Source organism: Anguilla rostrata, chromosome 3, assembly GCF_018555375.3.
Source record: "Anguilla rostrata isolate EN2019 chromosome 3, ASM1855537v3, whole genome shotgun sequence".
NCBI lineage: Eukaryota > Metazoa > Chordata > Actinopteri > Anguilliformes > Anguillidae > Anguilla > Anguilla rostrata.
In genome coordinates, this window is record NC_057935.1 from 60,296,111 (window position 1) to 60,315,023 (window position 18,913).

The window sequence follows — 18,913 nt, forward strand, 5'->3', positions numbered from 1 at the left end:
CATGTGTGAGAGCAGCCAATAATGCTGGGCGACACGAGAAGCTTCTAGCAGGTTAAGTTTGAGCTTTATAGATATATGTATGGCAGTACACATCACATATTGTGGACTACCATAATCCATGTTCATAATTTAATGAAAAACTGAAAAAAATTCAGAATATGTAGCTCTTGCACTATAATGTACGATATTAATCATTTATGTGAAATAATATATAGTTGCACATTGTTAGCTTAAAGTGTGCTAGGTGCAGAGAATGTCAGTAAGTGGAAAACTAACAAATGAATCTTCTTTGCAGCCTTAAAAGAGCACAGGACAGAACATTTAGTAAAAGTTATTTATTAGATTGATCCTTTTTTCCATTTGGTACACAATTACCAATAATTAATACTTTACACCACCACTTTTAGAAAGTATACTTCAAAAAAAAAAGAAAAAAAAGAGCAGAACAGTAGGATAAAAAGTAAATAAAACAGAAATACTGTAACAGACAGAGACAATGCACATCCTGTCGGCCTAAGAAAAAATAATGAACCGCAACTGACATCTCAAGTCTGGAGAAAGAAAAAAAACTTTTGTGGATGTCTTACAATAAAGGTAGCAATACATGAATAGTACTGGAGCAAATCTGTGTATATGTTTTTTGGAGTAGTCCGGTTTCACAAGGATGTACATTCTTTCAGTAGCAAACAGTGTTTTTCATCAGAGCAGACAGCCTCTAGACCCTGGTTGAATTCTGAGACCTTCAATAAAATGAATAACTTGTTGCTCTCAAGTATGTTTTTTTAAACTAACTAATGTTCCCGCTCCGGATAATCAGTACCATATACCATGCTGTCAACTGAATTTACAGAGCAAAGTGTGACATTGCCCTTAATCAGCTGAAACTTCAGAAAAAGTAACAGAGCATTAGACCTTGAATGCCCTAGAACACCCTGGAGTAGTCCTACTGACCCATGTAACATTTAGAAGGGTGCACTGTTGGCACCTACAATCTACTGAATTGAAAACCACATACAGTACCGCATAATTCTAATCATCCACTGTCCCCCCTAGTACAGGAAAACCTGCTGAACCACTGTGCCATTTCTGTTTATTAATGTTTTCATGGCATGACGCATGTCATGACTGCAGTAAAAGCTGGTTCACAGATTGCTTTTATCACCTGCACAGAGAAGTGCGGCATGGCTGATCCAAGTACCGACACACCCAATTTGGCTCTCAAATCATGCAAGACTTCTTCCTCAAAGCTGCACAATAACCCTTTAAATAAACAATCAGGTGGAAAAGGTTACATAAATAATACAATGGCCATATGAGAAGTGCTGTGCGCCCATATGTTTGTCTCTGTCACAGAGAATACTGCAGTGCAGTGCCTATAGTTTTTTTCCATTCTCTTTAACACTGGCGGTGTGTTGCAGAAACGTTGCGAGAATATGAATAACAGGGGACGTATCTCGGACACCCTCAGAGAAAGGAGTGCTGGTGTACCATCGTGTGATCGGAAAGAGATTGAAAGTGGTTGAACCAAACAAGCCCCCTCAAATCACTCTACTCCACTCAAGAATCCTCACTATTTCAGAGTTCGCTAAAAAATAAAAAAAATAAAAACCTGCAAGGAAAGTATAAACGTCGCCGTCATAATTGACAGCAGTCTGTTAATGTAGTAGCATTTTCAAGGCTCAGCTTTAACACGGAAAAAGCAAGCAGTGCACTTTAAGGCATCTTATCACCATTTCTTTTGAACATTTCATGAGTGCAAATGCAACAAAGAAACACCCTCAACCTGGCCAGGCCTGGGGTCGCCCTGTTCTGATATATGGCTTTATGACACTTCAAAGATAAAAATATACATACTTTGGAACCTTCTGGTGATGGAAATATATATTGTACAGGAAAAGTAAAACAGGGCAATTTGAGAACCCATGAAGGAAAAATTAAACATTAAAAATGGACAAGTCCAAGGTAAACCACCACAAAGGCCTGTCCTTACTATTATAGTACAACCCATAACAGAAACACAATAATAAATTAACAAGTGTACATTTTTTAAGCTGGCACACTCAGAGAATTCTTATAACTAATATTATTTTCATCATTATCATAATCATCATCAAAGTCATTATTATATGAATTACTGAAACCATCATCATGATTATACTATTAATTTTGCTTTGTGGGTGTTAATTATGAGTCTCCAGCTGCTGGTTTTGTGTGTGCAAGAGAGGGGGGAGGGCTCTGTGCTATAAGATTGGGATGGTTTATGTATTATACTCTTTCTGCTCACAGTGATCTGATTTCTGTCATCTGTCCCCTATGAATATACTGCATTTATTAATTTACCTTTGTTCTTATCTTTTAGTTTTTTTTCCTTTTTCTACAATTTACATTGTTTGCTTTTATGTGCTATGCAGCGGTATGAGCAAGGGAAAAGCCTTTCACAAATATTCACAAATAAACTGTGTTATTATTATTATTATTGTTGTTATTATTGTTATTAGATCAGTAGAGTAGTCTAATCTAATAAATTATTTCTCCCCCCAGATTTTCCACGCCTGGTTTGCACATTCCTCTTTTTTTCTACTCAAAACCTCTCCCTCTATTCTGCCCCACTCTCTTCCAACGTACTTTTTATTTTTGCTCTTTACCCATCCTTGTTTTAATTCTGCATGAATCCAGACATTGCACGTAATTGTTGTACTCAATCTCCCATAAGCCCCTGAGTGACATGCAACTACGTGCTGCCAACGTCCAAAACGAGCAATGGAAGTACACAAAGTCTTTCATATTTCTCTTATCTCTTCGCTCCCCCGGGGGAACCCTTCTCATCGGCCTGTCCCAGCCTCTAGTCCCGACCCTTCAGTCTCTCTCTCTCAGGGCCCGCAGGATGTAGTTCTCTCGCTCCAGCTGCGCGTTCCTCTCGGACAGCTCCTTGATCTGCTCCCTCAGCACCTCCACCTCCTCCCGCACCGCCATCATCAGGTGAGTCTTCACCAGGTCCTGCCACAAGAAAAACCGGAAACACCAAAGTCAGGGATACAAGTCACCCGGCACGGTCAGGCCAGTCTTCATGAGAAAAACAATGCTACCTAGCACAGTCTAATCAAAAGACTGGGCTTTAAATGAACAAAGTACAACAGGGTGGTATATTTATGACACAGACGCAACAGGCTACAGAACAATGCTGTATACAGGAAAGTACAGGAACAAGACACAGCAATCTCAGTTTCAAGGGCAACATGAGAAAAGTGTGACACAAAAGACAACAGTCTGTTGGTATTGGGGTGAGTGTCCCGGCATGAACAGACACACCAAAATAAACAGACACATGGGGAAACGTGGGACGCGAAGACAGGATCTTACCATGGCCTGTTCAATCTTGTTGTCGATTGCAATCATGCTGTTACTAGAGCCACTGTAAGACACAAAACACACAAGAAAAACCAGGATTCAAACAGGGGCTACACTGCACACATACAGTCATGATACAGACAGTAGGTGTAATCACAGACAGTTGTGAAGAGACAGACATCATAAACTCAGACAATTAAAGAGCTCAGTTCTCTTGTGAGCATAAACAAGCAGTAAACTGATAAGGGTTATTACAGATGAACACTACATGCACAGGATTCCATTCTATCAATGAGTTCATCTCTGCTTTCTAGTGCACGCCTCGTGACTGAAAGCATATACTGCATTGGATGTCACTAGCGTTCCTGGTGTGAAGTCTCCCACTCCTGGAAGCAACAGAGCTGTCCTAAAATGGCATGAGCAGGATTCACATTGCTGTCTATTCTTGGCATCCCCCAGGCCCTGTAAACAATTCACCCCAGGTCCGAAGTGTCCGTGTGAGAGCAGCAGCAAAAACAAGGTTGACCTGCAACGGCACACAGCTTTACTGATGTCCATTCCCAAACGCACTCATGCAAATTAAAGGCCATATCCACACGCATTTTTCACATGCACGCATACATGCAGCTTTCTGAGAACAGCACTGCAGTTTGCACGAATGTCAGCAAAGGGCAACAGATGGTGTTGTGCACACGTTTTCCCCTACTCTAATTCCTCTAATGTTTCAAATACCGATCTCTGCATTAGCCTTTATAAATCCGGGTCCCATTCCTGTCCAAGGTTGCGTATGAATGAGATTACCTACTAGAGGAGCGTGCCGCGTTCTTTTTCTTTTGTTTACCTATGAATGAACAGCAGCAGGGACAGAAATGCCTTGTCTGAATTCCGGGTCAGGGTCACCGGCACCGGCTTTGGTTCTTTGGGTTCAGGTCCTCCCGCGGGTGGTTTTACCTCGGGGGGATGGAGCAAGTTCTCAGCACCATCAGGGAATGGCGCTGATGTTTTTGGAGGGGCTGGAGTGCGTACTCCTCTGATATCACCCTGCACTGCAGTAGTACTGGAACCCTGTTCAGCAGACCCACAGGCATCAGTGTGAACAGGACCCTGTACAGCAGACCCACAGGCAGTAGTGTGAACAGGAAGCTGTACAGCAGACCCACAGGCAGTAGTGTGAACAGGAAGCTGTTCAGCAGACCCACAGGCAGTAGTGTGAACAGGAAGCTGTACAGCAGACCCACAGGCAGTAGTGTGAACTGGACCCTGTACAGCAGACCCACAGGCAGTAGTGTGAACAGGACCCTGTACAGCAGACCCACAAGCAATACTAGTGTGAATGGGACCCTGTAAGGCAGCTGTAGAGGCAGTAGTATGATCAAGAGGCTGTACAGCAGACCCAATGGCAGTAGTATGAATGGGACCCTGTAAGGCAGCTCCAAAGGTAGTAGTGTGTATTGGACCCTGTACAGCAGCCCCAGAAGCAATGCTAGTGTGCATGGGACCCTGTAAGGTAGTCCTAGAAGCAGTAGTGTGGAAGGGTCTCTGTACAGCAGCCTCAGTCACAGATGCTGCAGGGTTTGCTGTGGGATGACTGCAGGTGATGGATGAGCTCAGTTCTGATGCGGCTGGAGATGTGCCCACTTTGAGGTCATGTGACACGACACAGTCACGGCTCCCCACTGTGTTGTTCAGCGACCCCAGGTTAACTGCACTACTCGGCAAACACACTTTATTCCCATTATGGTCTTGAGCTTGAAAAGCACCACTGCTGCAGTTCTGACCATCCCTGAAAGAAGCAGACCCAGCCCATGATTCAGAGTTCGGACCAGTGTCCGCAGTGCTGCTGGTGCCAGATGAATTCAGACCGGGGGTTTGGGAAGGACTGGGAGCACTGATCTGAATGGGATTTTGTGCCACCCTGGAGAACAACTGGGCTGAACTAACAGCAGAACAGACATTCACAGTTTGGACCTCCTTTGATGTGAGCGAGTGTCCAACAGACCCAGTCTGATATATAGTGAGATCGCAGTCCTTTTGGGCATTGTTTGGAGTTTGGGTCTGACGGTCACATGTGTCTATGGGACTGCAGCTCCAATAACAGGCTTGTGCCCTGAAACTAGGACAAGCAGAACGGTCCTGTGATTGATGTATGTTTGAACCAAAACAAGGCGCTCTATCAGTTTCCACTCTATCAGCAAGACCTCGGCTTTGGGTCTGAGCAGAATCTAGGAAAGGTGGACAGAGGACTCCTGTTTTAATGGGAGTGAAGGTGGCCAGGCCTCTCTCAGCACTGGGATCTGCGCTGTGGGTTCCATAAGGCTGAGGCTTCAGGCCAAGGTCTGTGACTGGCTGACTGGGGACTGTGAGAGCGTACTTCCTGGTCAAAGTGGGACTGTGAATCTGGCTCTGTTTCCTGGGCATGGCCATCGGTCCAGAGAGGGGTATGGGTGAGGGCAGGGCAGGTGTCTTGAGTCTGTTGACGCAGGCAGAGCTAGTGTCTCTGTCCCCTGGGGCACCTCTGGCTGTTTTACCGAAGGCAGCCTGAGTGTGGCTGACCGAAGGGCCCCCAGGGGAGCGAGGATTCGGCAGAGACTCCCAGCAGCTCGCCTGTCCTGTTCTCTCACAGGAAACGGAGCTGGACGGGCTGCTTCTCTCCGTGACCTCGGAGAACCTCTGCCTACCGCAGCTGCAGAGCTCCGTGCGACTGCTGGGCCAGGAGCTACGGACACCGCCCCCGGCACGGCCCGAGCCTAGCCCCTCCTCCCGCTGCCAGTCCGCCCCCCTGGGCAGCTTGAGCTGGCGGGGCAAAGGGGGGGGGGTGACGGGGTGTCGAGGCCAGTTGGGCAGAGCGGGGGGCGCGTGGTGGAGCCCCGAGGGCATCTTGTGAGAGGCAAGGTGTAGGTTTGGGTGGGAGGAGCGAAGGACGACGGGGGGAACATTTGTGCCAGAGGGAGAGACGGAAAAGCAAGTAGTTCTCCTGAGGTTGGGGGAAGAAGGGGCGGAGGATGAGCGGGAGAGGGGCGGGGACAAGTGAGGGCTCGGGTTGGTGTGGATGCACGCCGGAGAAGTAGAACTGGCTGATGGGAGCCGGGAGCCATTTTTGGGGCTCTTGTGGGGAGAGAGCTTAGAAGGGAAGGACTGGGGGAGGGAAGGCGGGAGAGACAGGGGCCGAGGTTGGCGGCGGGTCTCGAACGCTGAGACAATTTTCTTCACACTGACAAACATGGGTGTAAAAGCTCAGGGTTACTCAAGCCGACTCAATGAGGAAGTTACAGTTCACAGTTTCCCCACATATCTCAAAGTATGTGGTTTGCATAACGCTTCCTCAGAAGACCAGAAGTCTATTTCTATTTCCGTCTATGGTAACCCACTTTCTAAAATGCTGTCTGCTTACCAGAAGAAAAATTAGCTAAAAAAACCAAGCTTTTGCACACTGATTGCCACTTGCACACACCAAGACCTTCTCACTGCTCATAAAATAGATTATTCATAGAACTATTCACAAATATAAATTCAAAATAATGCAAACCAGATTAAACCGTCATTCTGACATGATGAAAAAAATGGAAACATTGTCAAGCACAGTGTATGTGACCGTCTTAATCCAGGTAATGAGAATATATGGCATCTAATCCAACTGCCACAGAATTGATCCACAAATCCTTAATCCAGCTGGTCCGGGGTCTGCCATTTGGATTATTCATAAAACTATTCACAAATATTAATATGAAGTAGTTGTATCACATTGTAATTTATATAATTCTTAAAGATACTGACATTATTACCAGCTGTGCAACAATTTATGGCAAGCACAATTGTTTTGATGACACAATACAACAAATTGAGGATAAAGTAGTCTTGATGCAACTCTGAGCTTTGTGTGGGAGTGAATCGCGGAAATTGAACCTGGATTTGTGAGCAATGATCAACCGAGAAGCAGAGTGTGAATCTGGTTCACCACAGGCGATAGCAGACAGAGACAGGGCACGCGAATGGTGAGAATGACAAGAGGAAGCAAGAGACAGCAAAGAGGCAGGATGCGAAAGCAGTTGTAGCAGGTTGGGGATGCTCCGAAATCTCACACACGCACATAATATGCACACAAACACTGGGGAGCACGCATTCGTAATGCACTGTGGAGATCTGGTCAGCCCCCTTTGGAATGCGCCACATGCAACCGAGCCTTCCGTGTCACCGGTCAAAACCCTCTTCACGGAATACTGGCCAACTCCGGTAATCCAACGTTATGAGAAAGTGAGATCCAAGTATCCAGGTGAAATACGGTCCAGCGGTGGCCTCGGTTCAAGAGAAGTCAGCAGTGCAAGTTTGTTGCGCCAGATCTGAAACAAACCGTCTGATCCTGATGACGCAAAGACTACGTGAAAAATCCACATGAACTGATGAAAAATATGAGGTCACGTCAGATTTAAGAGGGCCCTCACGCATCCAGGTTTGATAATCCAACATCTGCGAACATGATTCATTTCCAAATTAATGCAAACCGGATTAAACAATGTCATTCTGACAGGATGAAATGAATGGAAACATTGTCAAGCACAGCACACGTGACTGTCTTAATCCGGGTAATGAGAATATATGGCATCTAATCCAACTGCCACAGAATTGATCCACAAATCCTTAATCCAGCTGGTCCGGGGTCTGCCATTTCCTCTCTTTTGAAATAATCCGCACACGTTGGTCCGATAAACTCCAACAACTTACTTCATGTTTTTTTTTTTTTGGTATTTGAGTCTTTGGATAAACATCCATTCTCATTCTCCTCAGCAGCCTTGCAGCCCACACATGGTCCCGCCAGCCCTTGTCTCTGATAGGCCAACACAGACACCCTTTCATTTTGCCCCCCTCCCACTCACTGCACCAGCCAATGGCAGGGCCTGCAGGATTCACTTCCCACACACTCCCCCCTCATGCACAGTAAACAGCTCTGTGAACTGACACTCAACATTCTTCAGTTTCTCCCGGCCTACAGGACCTGGGGCTCATATGTAATTAGTGCAGGAAAGCAAAGCCGAAATGTCTACGTTTATGGGCATTGCGAGAAGAGTCTGGGAACACTGTCAACCTAACGACAACCTACTCCATCTCAATAGGTAAATAAGAAAACGAGAAGGACCATTGCAAATATCTGCTCACTGATCTCTGTTCAGCTACCAAGGGGAATATAGAATATAGAGAACTGTGGGCTCTCTGCCCTATGAAAAAGGGGGTGGGTGCCACACAATGACGTGACCATCCGGCCTGCTCTCCCTGCCTCCCCTGTCATGTGCCTGTCATGTGTCTCCCGGCTCCCATTGGCCAGTGTTTTCCCTCCGTACCTCCCTCCTGCATGGCCAAATGTTGACAAAGCCAAGTCGGTCACGTCATGCTTTGCTCCCCCCTCCACCCCCCCACGGTGCATGTGACCGCTGCAGCGTGCGTGTCTGCCTGCCAGTGGAGTGGGTCGAGCGGTATTTCGCGGTGAACGCCGCCATTGAGAGCGGCGCCCCCAGAGCACGGGCTGCCGTCCCCATGCCTGTCTTTGTTCTCTGCCCGGAACATTCCGATCAACCTCCCTGGCCCACGCTGCCCAGCAGCCCGGCTACCTGGCACGATTTCCCAACTGAATCAACTCAACACCGCCGCTTAACACGACCCGGAGCGGTGTTTGAACAGAGCCCTTATAAAATTTATTACTGGTCATGGTCAGGCTCTACAGCAAAAACAAAAAAAATAATTGAGGTCATTTCAATACTTCCTTGTTTATCACTTAGCCTTCGTTCCTATTTCTTTCTTCCAATTTTTTGTTGGTAAAATAGACACTGCGAATGGTTATTTCATGTTAAGTATTTATAAAGTAAAATGGCATACCATTGTACTTGGCTCTGCACATTCTTAATCCTTAAAAAAGCAGCCAACCACATTCACCAGTGACACAAAATCGTCCTTATTATGACATCTGAGTACAAATAAAACATCTGTTTTTCTTACCCAACAGCAAGGGTTGTGCAGTTATACAACACGTGTGGGTGTCTGGCCCTTCCGTAACAGCACAGGACTTACCATTCCTTAAAACAAGACTTACTGGTAGCCGGAGGGGGGAGGGGGTGGGGGTGCGGGGGCACTGGTGGTGAGGTCAGGAGGCCAAGTCCTGTACAGAGCAGTGTTCATTCAGAGATAATCTGAGTAACACTGCACCTCTCAGCTCCCTCCAAGTGCAGCCAAAGGTCTGCAGATAATTGGTGGGTTAAAGGGAGAGCTTTACAGCCACTTCTGCAGGACCCAACTCAGTCTTTCTGCCACCACCTTGTACTGGCCCTGAGTGGTCGATTTAAACCCTCATGGTATTTGAGTTGAGTGATTGGAGAAATGTTGGCTGACAGTCTTCAGGTCGTGAAATATTTACAATATTTCCACTAATTCTCAGTGAGAACTAATTCTGGACTGTAAACATTCCAGCAATGATTCGCAATGCAACCTGACGACAAGTTCAGCTAGCAGCTGAAGCTGAAGTGACCGGATACTTATGAGTCTTTCCCAATTATTCTGCACCCAGTTGTGATATCTATAACAGGCCTGCATGGGTGGTGTCCCATTGGGAGTGAGCCCACTCACTGGCTAACCATTTCTCAGCAACCAATCAGACCTTTGCGTGTTTTTTTCAGTGCAGAGAATGTGCTCCAGGCTTGTAGTGGTTGCTGTGTCCGGTCAAATGAGAAGAACAGGACAAGGCTTAGCTTGCCAGAGGAATGACAAGCCTCTTACACCAAGGGGAAGTTTGCAAACCAACGAGTTACACATTCTGTTTAATGGTTATTGCTAAATTAAATCCACTTCTTCCTTAACTGCTGCCTTAAAACTGCTGTTTGGACTCTACAAATATTTACATTCGGATATGCCCAGGATAAGATGTAAACAGAAAACACTGGCCTGCTGGACCACAGTTCAGTAATCCCTGATCTACTGTGCCTAACGGTGGTGCTTGATCCACTGCACTTGTGTTTAACAAACAACGATGACCTTTCAAAATAGAGCTGAATCAAACTGGCCCTTATGCCATTTGAAAAAGGCAAAGGGGTTGAAGTCCCCAGTGGCTTAATTTCTGCTTCAGTGTCCACCATAGCATTGTCCTAGGATTAAAATGGGGCACTGGGTCTCAGTTGCAATACAAACTGTCTCCCTCTTATGGACATATGTTGTAATTGCAGCACCTCAATGATATATGCCTCCAGAGGAGGTGGGGAAGGGTGTTATGTGTGTTATGTGCTTTTTATGTGCAACAGTAGTGGTGCATCTACACCTCTCTGTTCCCGTGGAAACGACATCCATCATGGAAAGACACTTTTATTCATGCCTCTGCGTCTTAAGCCATCTCACTACTGCAGCCAACAGTTTGAGGGTCATTAGAGGCAAGCTACGTTGGTGAACTGAAATAGAATTCAATAACAGATATAGCCTAAAACTACATTGGGCTATGAGTTCATCCATTTCTGACAGGTCTATCATTTCTGTTAAATGTGAGAGCACATTCTATTTTTGATATAAGAGAGGGACACATATGAAAATACTTTCTTTGCAAATCACCTCCCTGACTAAACTACAGAAGGGCACACCCATCTAGCCAAACTGAGTTAACCACCCAGATAAAATCATGGAGTGAATACAATTAATAACCAAATTAACCACTGAAGTGCATTGAAACATACCTACAGCTATTAGTGGTATATGGTTATAATTTAGGGATATACACAGTGTTCATCTCAGTAGGGCTAAGAGATTAATCATGGAACAGGTTGTGGTATGGGAAATAATAAATGCTTAGCACTTATCCACCTAGCTTATCTGTTTCTTTCGCAATAAATATATCTAAATACATATAGCCTATAAAAACTGATGTTTAACCGTGCAACATGGGTCATTTTACAAACTGAAATGTACAATCCAATAAATCCTGCCACCATTTAGGAAAACTGAACAGATGGATGAAGGATCCACAAATGCCTGGTGAATGGTCTGGTGTAGGGACAGTATACAGTAAGAGCATGCTCACTGAAAGTGACAGGCGGAAGGGACTCCTATCTCGTGTGAAGCTATGCTATGCAAAATTCACAGGAAGCCTCTGTTGAAGACAACCAACAGTTTTATTACAAACTGAGCAGCAACTCCATTTCCAGGCCTGGGGGCATTAAACGTTTATGCATACGCACTCTCCGCCCCACATGCCAGTTCAGCCAATTCCCAGGGTGAAGTCAAATCTGAAACAAGTCTGTGCGGGTATGCAGACAAACACCCACTTCTGCACAAACTGTGTGAATGTGTGTGCATATGCAGATAAAATCAATGCCGCCGTGGCAATCACATAACTGCAGGAACGTACCTCAGAGATAGTACTGTATGACTAATCAGTCCAAAAAGCAGCTATTCGCCTACCTAAAAACACACTAACATCTTCAGACTGAGCAGAGTGGCACTGTGTAGCCACCATGACACTAAATACAGGAACTGCCCTTGGCCTGAGCTACAAGTACACAAACATTGCAAAAATATTCACATTTGTTGCCACACAAATAAACAGGGGCAGTGAGGTGAAGAACTGCATTCCAAGACACAAAGACAATGCACTCAAAGTAGACCCAGCTTCACACGGGAGGCTAACAGACGAATACTGCAGTGCATCATCTGGCTCTCAGCACTCACTCCTTCTCCATACCCTCCCCCCCTCTATTCCTCCTCTCCATGCCTGCTTTCCCCTACCTCCATCTCTCCCTTTGCCTTTCCCCTCCTTTCTCCCTTTCTCATGAATAGAGCCTCTATTCCTCAACTCAGTTATTAATCTAGCGCCAGAATTCTGAAGTGAAACAGGATGGAAAAGGAGAAGGAAACTGAGGGAGCTGTTGCCCGTGTTGTTTGTGTTGTATATTTATAAGTGTTGGCTGGGGTGGAAAGGGGCAGACGGCAAATGGAAAGTGAAAAGTGTCATGAGGTCAGCAGTGAAGAGGGAGAGGAGGAGAGGGAGGGCATGTGCACACCCACACACACACGTGTGCGCATGCACGCTCAAATGCTCCCCTCAACACACACGCACGCACAAATTCGAGCATGCACACACCCACACATATACACACACACACGCACAAATGCTCCTATGCACACACCTACAAATACACACACACATACACACCCAAATGCTCCCATGCCAACACAAACACACACAAGCGCTCCCATGCACCCGCACGCACACACAAATGCTCCCATGCACACACCAATACACACACAAGCACAAACGCTCACACATGCGCACGCACACACATGCAGATGAGCCATGACTACCGGTGCTGATTCTAGCAAAGAGTGGGTAAAATGTAGGCTATACTATAAACAAAAACACCAATTTCTCAGAGCACATTTTAAGCTGACAAGTGAGTTAAGTTTGAGAATAAATCTGGTAACCATGACGTTGTTTTTAATCAATAAAATGGACAATAAACTAGAAAAACTAAACATTGCATTTAGTGTACATGTGTGTGTGGGAAAATACTAGCTGTTACAGAACAATGCATTGTCCAGGTATTTGTGCCCTCTCTGTGACTGTGTACACAGAACTGTGAAGCACAGACTCCTCTGGGCTATCTATACTCTCTCCAGCAGTGCTCAGAGAGGGGTGAACAATTCTCTGAGATGAAATTATGACTGAGAAAAAAGCAACAGGCCACATCCTGACACAGACCAAAGACAGGTAACAGTGAAGTGGCAGTTTCGCCTAGTCCCTTTTTGGCCCAGCGTCTGAAAGTGTGAGTGTGCTTCTCCATGCCAGATGTGAATGTACTGCAATAATCACTATGTAGTGAGCAAGGCTACAGCGTGAGACCTCAAGACCTTTGCAGAGTAATCCTACTGGATGACTATGCATGATCCATTTATTTTTTTGTGAGCTAAACCAGAGGTATGCATTAATATTAGTCTTTGTATATGTATCACATAATACCTGCACTTCCACGGTTTTTGCTGAGGCTAAATTACACTATGCGAGCATAGAACAAAGCAATACATTCAGAGGGTGATATTCAAACAACCCGCTGAACCGGCAGTTCTAATGGATCTACTGGCAACATCTGCAAATATTTCCTAATAAATCTCATGGTTTCATGACATGATGGATTGAATGTGGAATTTACCATTTTAAAGTTCCTGTATGTCACAAGCACTGTCCTAAAAAGCTTCATTAACGTTAGCACAGTACCCAGTCAGTCCTGGCCTTATGAGGGCAAAGGAGATCTCACTCAAGAGATTTTCCTGATTAAAATTTCACACCGCCATGTTCGGAAGGGATTTTACACTGTGCTGCTACTTTACTCTTGAGCATGGAATAAGGCTCTACCCAGAATAGCTCTAGCCAAGAAAGCCCCACCCTTCAAGTCCCACCTCCACTGTATAAGGAAAACAGGCACATAAACATACAACAATGAAATTAAAACAACTCTTCTGAACAGATAACGTGCCCAGACACACAAACCTTCAGGGCAAAAAACTGCCATATCAAAACAATTTCTTACCTTTCATCGCTAAATTCAAACGCCCCCCCAACTCCAAACATGGACTGAGCCAGGCTGAGGGCAGAGGGGGTTTGGATGGGGGTCGCACTCGGGTGGAAGCCTCTATCTCTGGGCAGGATGGAGCTTGGGGAGGAGGGCTGAGAACGAGTCTCTCGCAGCAGTGACTGGGGGAATAATAGAGATGGCATCAACACAAGGAAGCCTATCACGCGGTTGTTAGTGCTGTCAGTCAACCATCACATGAAAGTGTGAGCTTTTTGCCATCATCAATGTTAGTATAGTTATATTCCCAACGTACCTTCCCTGCAGGGTCCATGTCCAGGCGCAGTGGAGAGGGGATGTGGCGTGGACGCACGGACTCGGACGGGTGCTTCGTTGGCGAGAGAAGACGGGAGTCCTGACGGACCAGAGGGGAGGCAGTACGTGGGGTATAGGAAACGGAGGCGTCAAAGGTGGTGGAATCCGCCAATTTCAAATTGGGGTGACCCTTGTGTGTGGGCGAAGGAGGCCCACTGGAGAAGGTTTGGGGATCGGAGGCTGGACTTGCTTTTGGTGAATCAGCTTTGTATGGTCCTTCACCACAGGGCTTTTTGGGTGCACCCTCATCTACACCGATATGTGGTGCCAAAAGGTGCGTGGTGCCTTGTGAGTGGACAAGGTGTCCAGACCGAAGAGCACGGATCTGTCCCAGAGGTTTCAGCATGGTCCCTACTCCACCCTCAAAGCTGCTGAGCCCCACAGTCTCCAGTGACTCCAGAGAGTGGGCTTGCCTCATGCTATCCATCACCCGCCTCAACCCCCGCTCCTCCGCACCTTCCCTCTCCAGGAAGTCCACACAGGTCCAGCGGCCACGCCGGTAGGGTTCTCCTAGACCCTGGCCCAAGCGAACCACGCGGAAGCGGGAAGAGTGGGCGAAGTTTGACCCGCTATGCTCCTGCGACAGCTGTTTTCTTTTGGTCACAGGGGAGCCTGGTTGGCTGGAGCTGGAGTGGTTGTGGAAGGCAATGGAATGGTCCAATAGAGAAGGCCCATTGGACACTCTGCCTATGCCTGCTCCTGCCAGCCCTGCTGTAGTGATATCTCCACTGCTGAAGGCCACTGGATCCAAGGATGGGACCCTGGTCTCGCCCATTCCTTCTCCGCCCTCAACCCCCACCCTTCCCAGGGAACTGCTATGAGCATGGCCAGACTGCTTGGAGGTGAGGGATGGGGAGTAGGTCATGCTCTGTCCTCCATTGGTCACTGCTTTCCCAGCAGGAGGTTGCTGAAGCTGGAGTGGAGGCCCGCTGGGGTCCTCTGGGAAGGATGCTGTCTGTGACTCCATGGCTGCCTGGCCATAGTCTGTGGTCACACTGGTGATCTGGAAACCACTTTTCTTTTTACCTCCACTCATTTTTTTCCCCACTTGAAAAGACTATCCTTAGTCCCACTTATTATATGACAGTTCCACACCTTTTTTCACAAAGGCTTGAATTAGTAGGTTATCCCATCACTAAAGCAGTTTGATTCCATGTCTCATAGACTGTTGTACAGAGGACAGAAAGGAACACAGGGCAGAGAAAATCTTTGGGGGATGCTGAAGACACAGAAGTATAAAGCATTTATTTAAGTTTGGTGATCACTCCATGTTGTAAAAAATAAAATAAAATAAAAACTTCTAATCCCTCAAAAAGCTTATGCTAACATTTTGAGTTATTTAATACAACAAAATAGTAATACATTAAAAACTAACCATCTGATGTGCTTTTCCAAAGGCCATGAAAAAGTACTCAACAGCTAACAGGCTACATTTCATAACCAAGTATTTTTAAACCCAAATTCACAAGAATGTAGACAACCACTAGACCAATAAACATAAGATATCAGTATAAAGAAAATGTCTTATGGCCGTTCTGACTATTTATGCCGTACACAGAAATGTAGTCTACTTCCACTAGTTATTTTTTGTTCTGCACTTGAGCCACCATTTAAAAATAAAAACGTGTTACAAGCCAGCTATTGCGAAACACCTTATTTGCTTAAGTCTATGTACATTGGCAGTGGCGCTCTGTTCTAGATATATTTATCACATAGGGCAATACTACCGTAGCGATTAGCAATCAAACATTACACGTACAGCGTTTACTGCTTTTCAAACTGTTCAAAATGTATAGATGGATTCTGTCTCGGCTGCAATTGTAAAAATCAGTAATAAATTGAAACAACATACCGTTTCATAACTTTTCAATAGGCCATTGCACTCCACTAATTGGTATACTTCCACAACTTTACCAATACACTTGCTGATCAGCTTCATTAATCGTCTAACCAAGCTTGGAAAGGGAAAGAGGTGTAGGATGGCTAAAGAAGTCAGTTTGGTCACATTGCAAGGCAAGCTGCAAGAGAAGCAACTGTTCCGTTTCCTTTATTTTCCCCTAAACATAAGTTAGGCTTTGACGTAGGTATTCGCCCAATAATTTAGGTGGCTATGTAACATTAAAAATATTCCATTACTTTCACAAACGACTGCGAGTTTCCAAACGAAAGCAAGACAGGAATTGCGGAGCAAAACGTCTCTGCTATTTAATTTCAACTAACGTTACTGAAGTAACTGCAATTGTTTTGACAAGACACGCACATTTGCACATTGAAAACAGTGCCGCAATTGATAAATCTAATATAATTGTTAGCTGATTATTTTAAATGGCTACTTTCGGATGTCATTACTCTATTAATGTAGCATGGCATAAAACAAAATCATGGATTATGCAGCATGTTCTCAATTCGCTAGTTAGACATGCAAACACCCAGATCTCGCCACTTGGTAGTAGGCTAGCTAACTGACTTCAGGACCGAGACAGCAAATTTAGATAGCCAGGTAGCTAACTAACGGCTAGTTACCTGACGTTAAACGCATGTTATGATAGTTTCTTTAAAACATCCATATCTGTGACAGTAACGTTACCCTCAGGCTCAAAACAGGCATAATTTTCAGCTTTGGGGAAACAATATTACACAAACTCTGTCAACTGAAGTTTCAGGACAAACATTCAATGTTGTTAAATATGTCCGTTATTATTTTATACACATTGTCATTTAAAAAAATAGCTAGCTATCTAGGTAGACGCACCCTAAGAACAACAATCTAGCAAGTAAACTAACGTCAACAAAAGTATATCTTCACATTGTCATTAGCCCTCGACAGTCAGCAAGCTCGCTGACTTACAGCAGGAAACGTGAAAGACTGCCGTTTAGGGACAGCGAGTTTGCAAGATAGCCATAGAATAGGATGTTCACGAATTCTGTTGACATGTCAACTAGCTAGTCTATATCAACTACACCGTAGCACACATGAATGCTTGCCTCTCTAAAAGGTCTTGTATCTTTCCAGTCGTACTTCGTTTCCCAGTAGATGATCAGGTCCAAAAGAAAAACATAAGTGGTAATTTTGTTGAAAAAAAAAAAGTTCACGGTGATGTGACGTGAGTCGGGGGTGGGGATCTTGCAGAATGTTCTGTGTAACGCTACCGCTGTGTGTACCGCGTTGCAAGCTAACGACCCACAGCCAAGGAAAATAGGTACAGCGAAGACAGAACGCACTGTTTGTGGTGTCAGACAGACAATCAGCTGTTTATGTGGGCTGTCCGACTACATTACCGTTCGAATAACGTTTTCCATGCTCTTATATTCGACGGACGTCGATCCCATGTCTCCGTGTTCTTGACTTGGATTCGTTTTCTTCCTCTCCAGTATATGTTGCAACACTTCAACACCAAGTATCTACCTAGATATCTACATGTTTGCTTTTCTTTAGTTAGGACAGCCAAGTTAGCTAACTGTTGACAACTTTTCTCAATGCGGAAGTCCCACCCCTTACGTGCAGAACGTCAGACTACACAAGATGCACCCCAAAACACTCGAGCGAATGGTACGGAGGTAACCACCATGTCGTCAAATGCAGTCACATCAGTTAACTGGTTGTGTTTAAGATCTTACGCTGCATCAACCCAATAATAGCCAATTGATTTTTATCTAGCGGATGCTTCACATAGAGGCAGCTCACAGACGTTCACCCGAACCGTCTGTCATGTAGGCTAACTATCAGTTAAAATGGCATCAGAATCGCCACTTTTTTTTGCACCCGGTAGCACAGATATCTGTGCATCACATTGTCCGTGTACGCGCTGGAGCACAGCAGTATACCACGAGGAATTTTGTTCAGACGAATGTCTGATCTTTCGTAACACACATTGTACACACTATTCATACCTTTACAGAAAGAGCTCCGAAAAATATTGTCGGCCTAATTTAGTTTTTTTTAAAAATTTATTACTTTCAATTCAATTATATTTAATAATGTACAGTGCTATTTTGAACGATTTAATAGTACATGGTGTATTCATGTGTTTTTACATTTTTTAAATGTAATTATTGTTGCATGATCTTTTTGGCATGTATTGCAATAGCTAGCTTGATGAGCTATTGACTTGACAAATAGCTGCATGTTCAATCTCATACTCAATAAAAAATCTAAATATAATTTGGATGATGAAATTATATAACACCTGGCTCTGTGTTTGTGAATGTTATGCCGTGAATGACTTCGATTTGCGTAAAACGAATTGGTTACAATTTCGTGAGGCGACAGTGACATCTGTTGGCTTTTTGTGGAAAAAGCGATTCATCATGGTGAACGGGGTGAATTTGGGTACCTGGGCATTGTTTGCAATGAGCAAAACTATTATCTTTTATCACTGTTTAACTGAAGGAAGTTAGAGGTCAATCAGGGCTTTAAATCTCAGAGGCAAGTGAGCAGTGATGGAGGAAGGAGATTCGAAGGAAAACGTGCTAACATAGATCTGTGTGTCATTTGTGAAACAGTAGAAACTAAGACCATGCATTTGAATCATCTCACAAAGAGGAAACTCATTGATGAAGAAAGCATTGGTCCCAGCACTGAGCCTTGGGTGACAGGGACCAGGGGCGATTTGAAGGCATTACATTTAACAATGTCCTGTCTATCAGTCAAGAAAAACTTT

General features: G+C 45.0%; 1 protein-coding gene across 4 annotated transcripts; it reads right to left on the minus strand.

Moving 5' to 3' along the window:
* Positions 1-320: 320 nt before the first annotated feature.
* On the minus strand, positions 321-17,767 carry zgc:153012 (uncharacterized protein LOC777626 homolog). 4 transcript variants are annotated; one of them, XM_064328984.1, is made up of 5 exons: positions 17,238-17,767; positions 14,194-15,417; positions 13,896-14,059; positions 3,361-3,412; positions 321-2,997 (listed from the first exon to the last, which is right to left on the minus strand). In XM_064328984.1, the coding sequence occupies exons 2-5, from the start codon at positions 15,286-15,288 to the stop codon at positions 2,857-2,859; spliced, it is 1,452 nt and encodes a 483-aa protein (XP_064185054.1). In that variant the 5' UTR covers positions 15,289-15,417; positions 17,238-17,767; the 3' UTR covers positions 321-2,856. The 4 variants fall into 4 exon arrangements, with proteins under 4 accessions (XP_064185054.1, XP_064185053.1, XP_064185052.1 ...); XM_064328983.1 differs by having other exon boundaries at positions 16,105-17,767; XM_064328982.1 differs by having other exon boundaries at positions 14,194-15,471; positions 16,105-17,767.
* Between the last annotated feature and the right edge of the window lie 1,146 nt (positions 17,768-18,913).

What these genes read in the sequence shown, in the direction of transcription:
- zgc:153012 (XM_064328981.1), bottom strand. Translation starts at nt 6,570, where the DNA reads ATGTTTGTCAGTGTGAAGAAAATTGTCTCAGCGTTCGAGACCCGCCGC. An exon ending in CTGCTGCTGTTCATTCATAG is followed by an intron (nt 3,413 to 4,189) that starts GTAAACAAAAGA and finishes TGTGTCTTACAG; the next exon opens with TGGCTCTAGTAACAGCATGA. An exon ending in ACAAGATTGAACAGGCCATG is followed by an intron (nt 2,998 to 3,360) that starts GTAAGATCCTGT and finishes TTCTTGTGGCAG; the next exon opens with GACCTGGTGAAGACTCACCT.